Consider the following 15,208-nt stretch of genomic DNA (forward strand, 5'->3'; position numbering starts at 1 on the left):
CTCTAATGACCACTCAACAGTCACAGAGTCACTCTGATGAACACTCGACAGTCACAGAGTCACTCTGATGACCACTCGACAGTCACAGAGTCACTCTGATGACCACTCGACAGTCACAGAGTCACTCTGATGAACACTCGACAGTCACAGAGTCACTCTGATGACCACTCGACAGTCACAGAGTCACTCTGATGACCACTCGACAGTCACAGAGTCACTCTGATGACCACTCGACAGTCACAGAGTCACTCTGATGACCACTCGACAGTCACAGAGTCACTCTGATGACCACTCGACAGTCACAGAGTTACTCTGATGACCACTCAACAGTCACAGAGTCATGCTGACAACCACTCAACAGTCACAGAGTCACTCTGACGACCACTCCACAGTCACAGAGTTTCTCTGATTACCACTCACATAGTTACCCTGATGCTGGCTAACTTTGTCCTTTTTTGTATGAATGCACCAAGCACAATCCACACACTTCTGTTGATATTTAAATTGATGCATTCATTTTTGTTATTGCACAACAAACACTTTGTTTTCTCAGTATTGGTCCATTTGACACACACATATATATATATACCTGGTTGAAATCTTTGTCTCGTTGCACTACAACCATTTTTGGCTTTCAATATTTTACTTTAATTGTACAGCTTGGTTCATATATCTAAATGCTGTTACTGTCAATATCTGAAGTTTTATACGCACACAGAAAAATCAGAGTGGAAGTTTCATAAGCAAGCATAAGCAAACCAAATGAAAAGGAAAAGTTTAAGCATGAGCACAGGAAATCTAAGCAATCAACTAAAAATTTGAGCACAAGTGTACTTTCTGAGCATAGATAAAATCTACACACAGCGAGGCAGTTTTGAGTAGAAAGGTAGATTCAAAATAAAGTTTGAAGAGCCTAAAATAATTAAGTCATGCTCTCAAAACATTAAAATGTCCTTTTGAGTTTTGCAACAATAATGACTCCATACTTCTCTGTGTCCCCTTCATCTCCAAGAGGGCTGGTGAGAGGGCGGGACAAGTCGGCTCGTCTTCCAAACACACAACTTTTTTTTGTATCCTCCATCTGATCTCACTGTCGGTGTAAAGACTCCGTGTACAGTGTCCCTCTAATTCCATTGGGATTCAATCTGTCATGTCAGACGTATTGTCAGTTTGTGCCTCTTCGCCCACAGTTTGAGGCTACAACACACACTGACACGCACACGCTCCTCTTCATCCTGGACTGTGCCTCCAGGTGTCCCTGTGGCCCCAGCCCGGCCCCACAGAGGCTGTGATAAAGAAACAATGATTTATTTACTCAGCATCTTAACCTTTAAGTCCGGAGCTGGCCGTCTCGGTGTGAGTGTCTGTGTGTGTTTTTCTGTGGATGTGCTTAGAATCAGAGCTCCCTGCTCCGCTCACACACACCTCTGTCCTGCATGCGTGTGTGTTAATGTGTTTCAGTGACAGAGATTGTGTTGCGTGTGACTCTCAGACGTCAGACTCGATGCTGGGCATGCGGCGGTAGAGACGCGGCCTAGCATTGCCGCCTGCGCTGGAGGCTCGCGGCGCTGTCACATAGCTCATTGGCTGAGAGGCAGCGGGTGAGACCATGTAGGCCACCACAGGGGGCTCCTGCTGAGGGTAGAACACCTGTTGCTCGATATGGCCGCCATGCTGGCTGTTGTGATGGCTGCCATGGTTACCGAGGGTAAGCGAAAGCGGCATTCGCTGCTTATAGAGCTCGTGGGCAGAATTTCTCTGCGGCATGCGTGTGACAGCCTGGGGGGCGGGCTCTCGCTGTGCCGTGCCAGGGGCTGACTGGAGGAAAGGGTTGTGAGAGGGCCGTTCAGGGAAGAGGCTTTTTGAGCGCCTGGGAAGGGGCAACGGGGTGTCCAAGCTGTGGTGGTGAGAAGGGGACGGGGACGGGGGGCTGCGGCTGCTAAACGGCCGATCAGAGCGCATTGTGAGAACGTTAGCATAAGCCCCCTCGTCCAAGGTCAGCTCCCGGTCCCGTTCCCTGTCAGGCAAGCTCAGGCCCCGCATGTGCGTGTGCTGCTGTGGCGACCGCTCGGGAATGCCGTCTGGAAGCACATTCTCGTAGGAGTGCTGACGACTCAGCTGGAGGTGTGGTGCCGATGAAGGGGTGGGAAGAGGAGACGGGGAGGAAGGGGAGGGCTCAAAGTGGCTGACCAGCCCGTCGCCTTCTCCCACCATCCCCAGCTCACTCTGGGGTAGGTAGTGTGTAAACATGTCCCCGCTGTGTGGGTGGGTGTGTGCGTGGGAATAGTGCGAATGCAGGTGGTCTTCGCTGATGTCATACAGGTTTCCCAGGTGGGCGCAGGCGTCACAGCGAGCCTGTGGCGAGCGGACGGTGTAAAGACCAGAGTAACCGCTTAGCTTTGTTAGGCAGGAGCGACAGTGGCCGGCCCGGATCTGCGTTCCCTGTGCTGTAGTGGGAGCATCGAATGATCCCCCGGCCTTCTCTTTCACACTGAGAGGAGAGAAAAAACAGACATTATTCATAAAAAACTACAACGGGTTTTACAGATAAGGCTTTAGCCTAAAGCTAGACTAAAATACCCTTTAAGCATGCTTGACTCAAGGGACTTGCACATCTTCAGCATATTCTAGATTAAATTAAGCTGATTGCAAGGGGAAGAATAAGACCTAGACTTGGACGTAATCTTACAAGGAGCGAGTTAAACTTTGACTTAATGTTCGTGAGAGAGCACGAACTACTTGGAATATATAGATGAAGACCAACATGTTATCAGAAGTGAAAGAAGTACTAAAATAAACATTAAAAAGTACAGTTACTTTAGTTATAATTTACACAAGTACAAGTAATTGTACTAGTTTGTAAATCTACTTAAGTAAAAGAAAAGTACTGAGTAGCTACTTTTGATACCCATGGGTCTTGTACAGTGAAATTTTATCTTTTCTTTATGTGCAATAACATCAGAAGAATATGAATCACCAACCCATTTGGGTATCATAAGGTGTAACTTAACAGTAAGTAAAATGTTTTGAGATGAACCGAGGAATTATTCTCTTGCCATGTGCTATTATCAAAGCCAAGCTACTACCCAGTCTCATGTCATTGACAGAAAGCTTGGACCTCCTGGAAGAGTCTTCTCCTGGCTTTTAGTTTGATTTCTTTTCTCAGTAATATATGCTTTTTAAAATGTAGTGAAAGCTAATAATTCCCCAAAAATATACTTCAGTAAAAATAAAGTGACTGATATCAAAAGGCATTCAAAAAAGTACAAGTACACAAAAGCTTCTCAAATACAGTAAATCAATGCAAGTAAATGTAATCAGTTTCTTTCCACCCCTGCATCTAATATAGAGGCCATTCCTTGTTGATTAAATTTATCAGCTAAATAATTTTAATGAAAGAACTTTTCAAGGCTGCTTACAGATGAACAAAGAAAATTAAGTGGAGATAATATCTGTGCTTGAACCCTAAGCTTTCTACTTTCTCTCAGAGAGGAAGGCCAACAGCCATCTCTCTTAAAGTCCTGGTCACATTAAGGTTTTTGGCATTGCAAACAGGGATTTAGTTAAAAGCAAGGAGAAGGCCTTTATTCGTAATAGTTATTCGAGAAGCATTTTTTCCAAACTTACTACAGTTTTTTTTAACAAAATCTTTTTTGCCTTTGCCATTGTTTCCTCTCAAGATTCAAACCAGTAGGTATTTATGAGCACACTGGACTACAATGAAACTATGGGACTCCATTTTCACAGACTAGCAGAGCCAAATTTTAGTCACTAACTCATCTGAACTAAGGCCAACTCCTGGTTAACACCTTTTTCAGACTGGGTGCATGTTTTGCTGTGTGCAGCTGCCTCATGTGTCAGCTCCATCATGCACCCTCATGGCTTTTATACAAGGTGCCTGTGTACTGTGTGTTGGCTTTGTCTCCATGCTTTCACAGCCCTGTCTTTCTTCATAAGTTTACCTCAATAATAGGGGTGTAACACGCAAACATTTTGTGTCTGTACTTTTCTTCGTTTCTTTTTGGTATGGTGGTAATTAAAGCAAACACAAAACAGAATTTCTTTTCCTTAATTGGGAGCTTGAAAACTTCCCTTGTACTTACTGTCTAAATTGCAACCTCAAGACATTTTCTATAGATGTGGAAACAAAAAGCTTCACCAATAGTTTAAATTTAGAGAACAACTCCATTAGACAGACACATTTGGGCCTGTGACCATTATCAGGGTCAACAAGAAACACATTGCAAACATATTCCTCCAGTGTGGACGTACATATCTGCTAAAATAAGGTAAATAATGCTCTCCATTATTATTTTCCTGTCTGTTTTGGACAACAGAACATGCTGGTCATGGAAAAATAGGGGAGCTGTCTACTCTCTAGATTTTCTGTGCATGAGATATGTATATCAGGCACGTCAGCCCTCACCTGTCAACATGCCATGCCATAGCCATGTCACAGCCGAGACACATGTACCCAGTCTGAGACTGGCTTTAATCTAATCCTGTTTGTGAAACTGGCCATTTAAGTGCTAGATCATGATCATGGAGTTAGTATTTGTGTCACACATGATACCTGCTGTGGGTGTAGGTGCTGTATTTCTTGTCCTTCAGGGAGTGCAGGTCGGCCTCGGCGCTGTGACTATGGTGCAGCAGGCTGGCGCTCAGCTGCAGAATGGGTGCGTCGCCCTGGTGGGAGTGTGTGTGAGTGTGTGAGTACGTGCTCTCAGGTGGAAACAGGTCAGGGGGATAACTGTGTTCGTCACCTCCCCCCTGGCTGTCTCGTTGGTACGGGGGAGCAGACTGCAGACTGGCCTGGTCCGAGTCAATGGAGTATATCTTTGATCCTCTGCCCCCACCTTCCCCTCCTCCTCCTCCTCCTCCTCCTCCTCCTCCACCTCTTTTTCTTAGCTGATTGATTGGCTTGAACCCACCCCTCGCCCCCATGGAGTCAGAATCTTTGTGTGACGGCGGGCGGCTGGAGCACTCTGAGATGTCAGAGTGCGGCGGTGGTTCTTCGGGGAGGTAGCGCTGGCTCTTCATCTGTGGAGGTCCTGGTCCAGATGAGGGGGCGGGATTTGGACCTGGCGATACAACAGAAGGCTGGGTTTTTAATGTCTCCACGCTTTTCTTCCACAGGGCTCGAGGTTTGGAGGCCGTGAGGGCCGGGCCGGCGAGGCGGGTCTTTCCGTTGTCGTTTGTGATCGACAGCTGGGGCTTGTTGGGACTGGTTTGGAGGGGAGGGGGTTTCTGTTGCACAGGGAATGGTGCAGCATTATTGAGGAGGTTTTTGTGTCGCCCGGCCAATGACAGGAAACCTTGCGGACCAGCAGCGTTGCTATAGAGACCAGGACCCTTCGGGGGCAGACCATGGAGCGAGTTACCTAGGAGACAAGGAAAGATGCACCTCAGACAGCAGATACAATAGATGGATGTTTGGATGGATGCTCAGCTAGATACTTCATCTTGTGCCCTGGCACTCTGTGTGTGTCACCTAATGTGTTTCTAATCACAAGGTGAACTCAATCATGACAGTCAATCCTATTAGATGCGCAAGTCCATAACAAGGTGAAGAGAGTCACCTTTAGATCTGCATACACAAACTGAATAAAGAAGACAGAGTCACCTCTGGACGTGTAAGCAGTCTTATCACATGTGCCACATTTAGCTGCTTTGTGAGGGCAAAATCTAAAAACTTTGAGATAGAAGTCATCCTTAGTCTGGTTCACTTTACTTTTAAAAGCAACTTGTTTTGTCACAAGAAAACTGATAGTGAAAAGTCACTTGTTAGATTACAGTGTTGCATTCTGTGAAAGTAAAACGTCAGAGTACGAAAATGAATACTCTTTTGTGACTTATTGTGCTTGATGATATTGTCCAGACAGCACGTAGGCGACCGTACGTCCATCTTTGATTTCATCGATTCAACCATCCTTCTGCAGCCTCATTTACAGCCCATAATCTGTAATTCTGCAGCCTTATGACAGTAATAATAGCTGTGATAACCTTTACAGCTCTTTAATATGCTCACAGTCTGAGAATTAACTGGGCAGAGGACTCCAGTATCAGACACAGACATTTTCACAAAAACAATGGGCCCCTAAACTTACAAACCACCTTGATGTTCTTTTCGCCCTTTGAAAAATTCAACATAATGGGGATATGTCCACAAAATAAGGGCTGTCCTCTCTGCTACCTCGCTATTACCATGCATAATAACCAAGCGGCAATCTTTGCAGCTGAAATATGAAGCCAATATGAGAGAGCAACAAACTGCAGTTCCTTGAATGTCCACTGGAGGCTGTCTGCAGAAGCACGGGAAGTCAAATACACACCTCATGTTTAAAAACAGAGTTTAACATTAGAAATAAAGTTTACAGCCGTGCCCAAAAACATTTGGTTGGTACCTTTATAGACCCAAATTGTACATTTTTTAAGCTCATGCATTTTGTTTACATGGGGATATTACTTTATGCATAATTAGGGACACAGATAATATGCCAGAATGATGTAGCTGTTTGTTAAGAGGCTTCAGACCTGCTTCAACTCCAATTCTCGATCTTTTTAAGCTGGCCACACACAAGATGATTATCAAATCTTTAACAATTTAAAAATGTGGGGGACCACAGACATAAAGACAAATTCAAGTGATTTTTAATCTTATAAACTTTGAATGCACACATTTAACTAGACAGTCAGACCACTGAGACTACACACCAGCTGACCTGCCAACGACCTTGTGAGATCATATGACTTCAGAAGAAAAACAAACATGAATGTCTGTCAATACCCTGGGCTTGCTGTCCCTCCACAATAAGCTGTCCTGGCATGTTACAGTTGCAGCAAAACTCACAAAACAAAGAAAAGAATCGGGAAGAAATCCCAAAAATGAAGGTACAGTTGTGTTTAGGTTTGTGGGGGGATGATAGTACGTCAGATCCAGCTGGTGACGCTACCCGGTCTGCTTGCTCGCATTATGACCAGAATTTAAAAATCAAACATACTTGATATTTACAATTCAAGGTCTGGGAGGCTACGACTTGATTTGAAGCAGTAAAATAATTGTGTTGACACGACACACTTGAGGATTATTCTTGTTTGCCACAAGCCTTGACACAGGATACCTCCTCATGATCGTCAGGGCAGGCAAATCAGGCCTCAAATTGGGTGTAGCCAGCCTTACTAGGTTGATAAAAAAGTTAGTCTTTCAAAATGGAGGCTACCATGGATTGCACTCAAATGTCACTTAAAATAAGGCTGTCTACACATTCTAAGTTCTAATTTCAACCTTATCCAAGGTTTACCCCCTCTGAAGATTGGGAGGGGCATGTTGAGGTCCTTTGCAAATAAACCCTTAAGTGTGGATTATGTGTGATTATGTGTGCACTTAGAGGATTATGTGTTGAAAAATCATTTGAAATTGTTGTATGTCTGTGGTCTCCCATGTTTTAAAAACTTGTTTAAGATTTGAAAACATTCTAGCATGTGGCCAGCCAACCAAATGGCTGATGCCAATTAAGCTTTGTGCAATATTTCAGCAGTCTGCAGTGATATAATTATGATGTATATTTACCTTATGTCGGCTACATGCACAGAAACCTGAGGGAAAAGAAAGTTTACAGCTGCTTCAAGGATTTTCTTTTCTCTTTTTTTATGCAAAATATAGCATTTTTTTCCAGTGACAAATTGCTTTAATGAAAAGATGACAATATAACTGATTACTTAAATTACAGAACTAATGCTATACATTCTGTGGTCCAATATACACGTAATCTTTGTAGTTGTACTCAGTGGTTCTTAGTTGGTGGGTCAGAACTCAGAAATGGAAGCTGGAGTCTTTTTCATTGGGTCGCAATATGTGCCTGAAAGCCCTCCTTCCTCCTGTCCCTTTGTTTTGCCATATGTTTTGGACTGAACCTTGTAGGGGGACTGGGTCAGTAGGTATAGTCATCATCTCTCACTAGAAAGGTCCAGGGTTCAGGCCCCAGCTCCCGCAGTCACAACAACGTGTCCATGGATGAGATTCTTAACCCCGAATTGCTGCTGCCTCAGTTGCAAATGGATGTGTATGAAGGGGACTGGTTAATGATGGCCACTCTCCATAGCAGCCTTCGCTGTCAGGGTGTGAATGTGGAGTGAATGGATGTGAATGAGTCTATGCTGTGGTGCAGAAAAGCACTTTGAGTGGTTAGATGACCAGAGAAGCACTATACAGATTTAAGTGCATTTACCATTTATCATTGCCATCACTGCCTGAGGTCCAAACTCCACCATTTTTCATTAAATAAATCAGACTGGTAGAAAAATATCAGAAATTCAGGCCACGATTTCTCACTGAGGATTTGGCTTTGGATCCTAATGCTCAACCAGTTGAGAACCTCTGCACTAATAGATTACTTAATAACGTGTTACTCCCAACACTGGCCATCTTTACTGTGATTGAGAAAGACTTAAAGTACCTTTCCCTGTCATGACATCAAGGATGCTGGGCTGCAGCAGCACTGTGTTGCGTTTAGGGGACGATAAAGCCACAGACTTGGCAGACTTGAGCAGATGCAGCATATTGGCTTGAGGACTAAAGTCCAGCTCAGGATTCTTCTTCTTCATATCTATGTGAACACCGTGGATGCAGCTCCAAATACCCTGAGAGGGAGAGAGAGAGGAAGAAAAAGAGAAAAAGGAAATTAGGGGCAGGCAGGGAGGACAGAGATAAGAGAGATAATGAAACCGTTTATTCTCAACCCAGTGACTCCACAAAATAAAGTTCAACATACACCAGACTAATTTCCTTGCACAGTTAATTAACAGAGACCTCTTCATCCTTTTTTGCGCTGCATTTACTACAAACCTTCACCTCATTTTGTTTGCTAAAGAGGCAGGAAGAGATAATCGCCACTTCTCAAGATGAACCGCTTTCTGAGGCGCCTGCAAAATTAAATTTAGGTGATGATGTCACTGGAGGGAGCCTCTGAGTGCAAGGAGATGTTCTTCCTGCAGTCGTCCACTCACCCTCCAGTATCGCTGCTCTAACGGCATGTGCTCATGGAGAGACAGACACACACTCACAGACACACAACGCGCTCTTTTTGTAAAACACTTAATGTGTGAAATGCTGCTCGTCTGGAATAAAAGCCCTGCCTAACACAGAGACATGACATATGAATAATGGAAGAACGGTCCGTCTGGGTGTGCCCATTTCTGTTTGTGTGTGTTTAACTTTGTGTGTTCCAGTGTGTGTGTGGGCATCCGTCTACCCTTATACGTTGGTGGTCAAGTCTGTCCCTCAGCACACTGCGGCTGCATATGTGTTACCATTTTTAACTTTGTTAGACAGCCTTGTGTTTGCGTGTGTGGGTGAGAGAGGGATACAGAGAGAGCTGTGAGTGAGCGTGCATCATCCCCTAAGCTAAGTGTGACTCTTCGTTCCTGCTGTACCTACTGTATGAGCAGCAGTGAACCAGCTCTACCTCAGCTGGACCCGTCATCCGTCTTTTATCAAACAAATACAAACTTGAACGGGATAAATATATAACCTCAACTCCAAAAAAAGTTGGGGCACTGTGTGAAATGTAAATTATATAACCAACTTTTTGTGCAAAAATAGAGCCTAAACACCATATCAGATGTTAAACTTGAGACCTTTTACAACTTCATGAAAAATATTAGCTTATTTTGAATTTGATGGTAGCAACACGTGTCCTAAATGTAGGAATGGGGCAACAAAAGGCTGGAAAAGAAAGTGGTACAATTGAACAGCTAGAGGGACATTTTGGAACTAATAAGGTAAATTCAGCAACAGGTCAGTAACATGACTGTATTCTCTCAGAAGTAAAGATGTGCAGAGGCTCACCAATCTGAGAAAAACTGAGTCTAAAAATTGAGGAACAATTTCACAAAAATGTTCCTCAACCTAAAATTGTGAAGACATTGAATTTTGCACCATCAACAGTACATGATATCATCAAAAGATTCAGAGAATCTGAAGAAATCTCTACATAGTGAACAAGGCTGAAGGTTAATATTGGATGCAGGCAGCACTGCATTAAAAACAGGCAGGATTCTGTGCTGGAAATCCCTCCATAGGCTCAGGAACAATTCCATAAATCATGTTTGTCAACGCAGATCGCTCTGCCATTCACAAATCTAACTTAAAGCTGTATCATGGAGAGAAGAAGCCATATGTGAACAGGGTCCAGAAACACCCCAGACTTCTCTGGGCCAAAGCTCATTTAAAATGGAGTCCCTGTGTCCCACAAACAAAAGAAGAAAGAAGCAATCCAACATGTTATCAGCAGCCTGTGTCTCTGATGGTATGGGGTTGCGTTAGTACCAATGACATAGGCAGCCTACACACCTGGAAAGGTACTATCAATGCTGACAGTATACAGAGGTTTTAGAGCAACACATGCTCCCATCCAGACAGTGTCTCTTTCAGGTAAGGCCTTGACTATTTCAGCAGGACACTTATAAACCACATACCACATCCATCACAACAGCATGGCTTCACAGGAGAAGAATCCAGGTGCTGAACTGGCCTACCTACAAGTCTGAGCCTCTTAAGAGGAGAAAACATTTAGGGCATTATAAAATAAGAAATACAGCCAAGAAGACCAAGGACTATTGAGCAACTAGAATCCCAAATCAGACAATCCTACTACCAGACATTTACAGACTGTTGTTAAAAGAATAGGTGATGCTACACAATGGCAAACATGGCCCTGTCCCTACTTTTTTTAAATGTGTTGCTGCCATCAGTCTAAAAATGAGCTAATATTTTACATGAAAATAGTAAAATGTCTCAGTTTCAGCATCTGATCTATTCTGTATGTTCTACTGTGACTACAATATGGGTTTATGAGATTTGAAAATCATTTCATTCTGTTTTAATCTTCATTTTACAAAGCGCCCCAACTTTTTTGGAATTGGTGTTGTAGCACATTTCATGCAAATGATCCACAAAAAGACACATGAAATTAAAGCTTTACAACCATGAGAGTTTTACTCATTTACACAACTTAAAGTCCCTTCTGTGTTTTCTTGTTTGCATTTCTTATGAAGAGCCGTGAAGATTAAGCAAATTAGCAGATGAAGGATTGGAAATCTTTGTTTGAGATGAGATGTTCGCACAGTTTAAGACAGCAGCAAAGTTATTGTTTTCTATTTTACAGTGCAATGTTTGAATTAATTGTGTTAAAAACTGGAAATGCTTGGCAGCTGTGTTCAGAACTGCAATAATAATATTTTTTTCCCTGATAATTTCTCTGCTGCAGCACACAACCACAGGGAAATGATTTGGAAACACAGGTGAATTTAGTCTCTATTGCAGATTCTTTCTGTGTTTAGCCCACTCTTTCTTTTATCTAGTTGTCTTTTAAAGGCCATCAACACAGAGAACAATAACAAACTGAAACGATAATGATTTAAGCATCTGCACTTACGATCAATTTGTCAGCTGTGGTGCCAAGAATGACAATGACATTCCAGCTGTGAAGGCAGCTTATTAGAATTAAAATTGGAGACTTGTTACTGCTGTTTATTATGTAGATATATAAAGTACAAAAAATATATATGTAATAAATTCATTAAAGTGGTCAAGGATAGGAAAAACTTACTTTTAGTAACACTTGAATAAACTTGAAGGACAAAAACAGAAGGGGCAGAATAAACCCCAGTCATTGTTACAAGGACTTTCAAGAGGTAAAATTCTGTTTTTAAATGTGTAATTCACACTGTCAAATTCTGTTACAGTTGCATTTCATAATTTGTAACCCACAAAAACCACTTAATATGAGTCAACCACATTAGAGTAATAAATATCTGCTAAATGCTATGAATTGACTTACAGGTTTTGCCATTTCTCATTGCGTTTTCACACATACATTAAGCCTTATAAAATTTCTCAGAAATTTTGGCATTAGCTGCATGTGTGAATGCTAACAGCTAAATTCCAACTTTACCTGGTAAAATTCCCCTGTAAAATTAAGGTGAACTGATGTGTGAAAGCAGCAGGAAATGTCACAGAAAATTTCACCATGAGTGAGCAGGAGGGGATGATGACACAAGAATAACAACCAGTGAGCGACTTGTGAATGTTTGGTGAAATCATTGAACATGTGATGAATATGCTTCATATGTTTATTACTTATTCCTGTAAGTGTTTTTTTTTACATGTGTCCTTTCAATCTGTTAATATGGTGATAAAAAAGACAAAAACTGTCATCGTAGTAGGTCTGAACGATGTTAAGTAAAACTAACACATTTTTTGGGGGGGATATACATGTGCAGAATAGGCATGTTTGGGACAAAAATTAATCCTAAAGTAAGGTGTAGATGTGGTGAGTAAGCTCCCTGAGGCTCCCGTCAGGCTGGAAGGATTAACACAACCCCAGTCATGTTCTGGATGTCCTTGCATATTACCAGGGGTATGGGAAAATAATCAGATGAAAAAAATAACAAAGCCCACACCTTCTGGGCACAGTAGGGGTGGATGTGGCAAGGACGCACAGTCTAGAGTACCAGCCGGGTGGGGAGCAGGGTTGCCATGAGCCCCTGGTCATGATATGGATGACCAAAAGGCCTAAAAATCACCAGTGGTCTCCAGGCGTATTAACAGGACCAAAACGACCAGGACAAAAGAGATGCCACTGAACTTGACCATGGCTGTTTAGTGGCACAAGTGTGTGTTGACATGTATCAAGCTTGACTCTGGCCACCCTGCTTCCCTCCCAAGCCCTGGGTTGTGGCACACTGGGCCCCATTATGGATCCTTAGCACCCTATTGACTAAAACTATACATGAATATACATTGCAATAAATGCAGTGCCTTTTCATGAACATTCATCCAATTCAGATCAACTCGTTATTTTTTTCATATTGGGTTAATCAAGTCATTTTCAAATTTCAGTGATCAAACCCTGTGCAGCCATCTGACAGTGGCTCTGGCACACAAATACGCACACACTTAGGCCGGCCACACACTAGACGATTTTTTTAATCTGAAACGATTTTAAAACCATGAGAGACCACAGACTTCAGGACAATTTCCAAAGATTTTTCAGCTTTATTGCTCTGAACGCACACACTAGACAACTCAGCCAGACAGTCAGATCACTGGAGACCACACACCTGCTGATCTGCCTATGACCTTGCGTGATCACGTGACTTCAGAAAAAAAAACAAAAAAAACACAGATGTCTGTCGATACCGTCTTGCTGTCTCTCCACAACAGGCTGTCCTGGCCTGTGTTACAGGTGCAGCAACAATCATAAAACAGGGGAAAGACCCAGGATGAAATCCTGGCTGAAATTAAAGTACAGTTGTGTTTATGGCTGTGAGTGGTGAAAGTATGTCTGGTGACGCTATCGGTGTGCTCGATCTCATTGGTTGTTGTGGGTACTCCGTCAGCGACATTATGACCTAGAATTGTAAGTATCAAATATGTTTGATATTTACGATTCAGGGTCTGGGAGGCTACGACGCGATTTGGAGCAGTAAATGAATCGTATTGACATCACACACATGCAGACTACTTAGACAAATACTTGTTTGCGACGAGGCTCCAGTCGGTATACGCCCCCACAATCGTTGGGGGAGTCAAATCTTGGCTAAAATCAGGCTTAAAATCCTGTAGCGTGTGGCCGGCCTTAGAGGAGGAGGAGAAGAGGAGAGAGAGAACAGGTAGATGACTAACAGGACTAAATGTTTACATTATGATCACAGCCTGACCCAATGGCCCTGAAAAATGTTTCATCACCCATAGTGTGTCACAGTGAATGACAATCAAGAACACATCTGAGACATCTTCTGACCACCTGACAGAAAGCTAGTGGGCACCAGTTTAGCTCGGTGGGTAGAGCAGGCACCCACATACAGTGACTATAGTCCTTTATGCACTGGTTGCGGTATCGGCTAACGGTCTGGGATTTGTTCTGTGACGTCAGTGACACTGACCATTAAGAGCACAGAGCACATGCAACAGTCATAAAGCTAAAGAAGCTAAAGTGAGCCACTGTCTGTGTAACTACTTCTAAAACACATCTATATATAATCTAGTCATGGATTAGACCTCCGATCCTTTACTCTATTTTATTTACAAAATGTTTCTCAGTCTGTAATGTTTGCAGTGCGGTTATTTTCATGAACGAAACGGACATACTTTGTTCTTAAAAAAAGTTAAAGTGGACTTTGTTGCTTCATGAACCATTTCTGTATTGTCCTTTCATTACCAGATTGCCTCCTGTGACCCCCCTCCTGTCCAACATGGAGAATTTCCCACTGTGAGGTGCATCTGTAAACAGGTAACTCAGGAAGATTTCAGTCCTAAAATCCTCTACAAACTTTCAGGTCCAAGGAAAAAAGCCCCACCATTTATCAAATCCCTGTTAGGATCCAAAGATACTGCTGTCCTTGTCTTAAAGCTGAAGTGTGAACTCTGCTATCCACTTTCCTGAGAGCTTAGCATTTATGGTCAAACTTATTTTTCTTGGTGTTGACAGCCTTTTAGAGGAGCCTGTAAGTTTGCTTTACTGTTTAAACATCGATAACATAACAAGAAATTCCCATCTAGAGACCTTATATTGATATTGTAACAACCAGTGCTTCTGAATCAATTCTGTTGCACCCTTGAGGATGCTGTTTGATAAGTAAGCAGCTCTCAGCGATACAAATTCTACAAGCAACATCTGAGGGTAATATCTCAGATGCAGAGGGGGGAAAATACCCAAGAACCAGAGCTTAACCATGTTCCTGCTGCAGGTAAAGTTCCTAGGAAAGGTCCCTGCAGTGGAGAAAGGTTATGAGAAACATTTCCTTGTACTTACCCTGCTGATAGTAAAGAGCAGCCCCGGCCTCCCCGAGCATACTCCTGTGAAGCAGTATCTCAGCCTCCAGTAGAAAAGATGTTCGGAGATGAAGGTGAGAATAGAGAGGCCCATGGCTGTGGCCAGCATGTAGAAGACGCCCGCCATGTTGTCCACGTCCAGCTGACTCGACATCACCTCGTTCTTTTCATTATGGCAGATTCCAGTCAGCCATTGGGCCTCCAGCTCCTCCATCTCACCTGTTGGTTAGGCAGGAAAAAGGGCAAAGAGCAAGGTTAAGGTGTTGTCAGACAACCTGGGAAAAGCAGTTGAATAATTGAGAGAGAAAACAGGAGGAGAGAGCTGATAGAGGGAATACGGGAGGTGGGTTGGGAAAAACGGAGTGTCATTAG

At 43.1% G+C, this 15,208-nt stretch overlaps 1 protein-coding gene across 1 annotated transcript in view; it reads right to left on the minus strand.

Moving 5' to 3' along the window:
* Positions 1-337: 337 nt before the first annotated feature.
* Positions 338-15,208, minus strand: part of grin2ab (glutamate receptor, ionotropic, N-methyl D-aspartate 2A, b) — a 227,224-nt gene continuing 212,353 nt past the window's right edge. The window contains exons 17-20 of the mRNA XM_041785148.1: positions 14,817-15,055; positions 8,457-8,640; positions 4,574-5,381; positions 338-2,491 (exon numbers count right to left, since the gene is read on the minus strand). Of these exons, the coding sequence (XP_041641082.1) occupies positions 1,489-2,491; positions 4,574-5,381; positions 8,457-8,640; positions 14,817-15,055 (2,234 nt within the window). The 3' untranslated portion in view covers positions 338-1,488. The remainder of the gene's footprint in view (positions 2,492-4,573; positions 5,382-8,456; positions 8,641-14,816; positions 15,056-15,208) is intronic.

This window comes from Cheilinus undulatus, linkage group 4 (genome assembly GCF_018320785.1).
Source record: "Cheilinus undulatus linkage group 4, ASM1832078v1, whole genome shotgun sequence".
Classification (NCBI taxonomy): domain Eukaryota; kingdom Metazoa; phylum Chordata; class Actinopteri; order Labriformes; family Labridae; genus Cheilinus; species Cheilinus undulatus.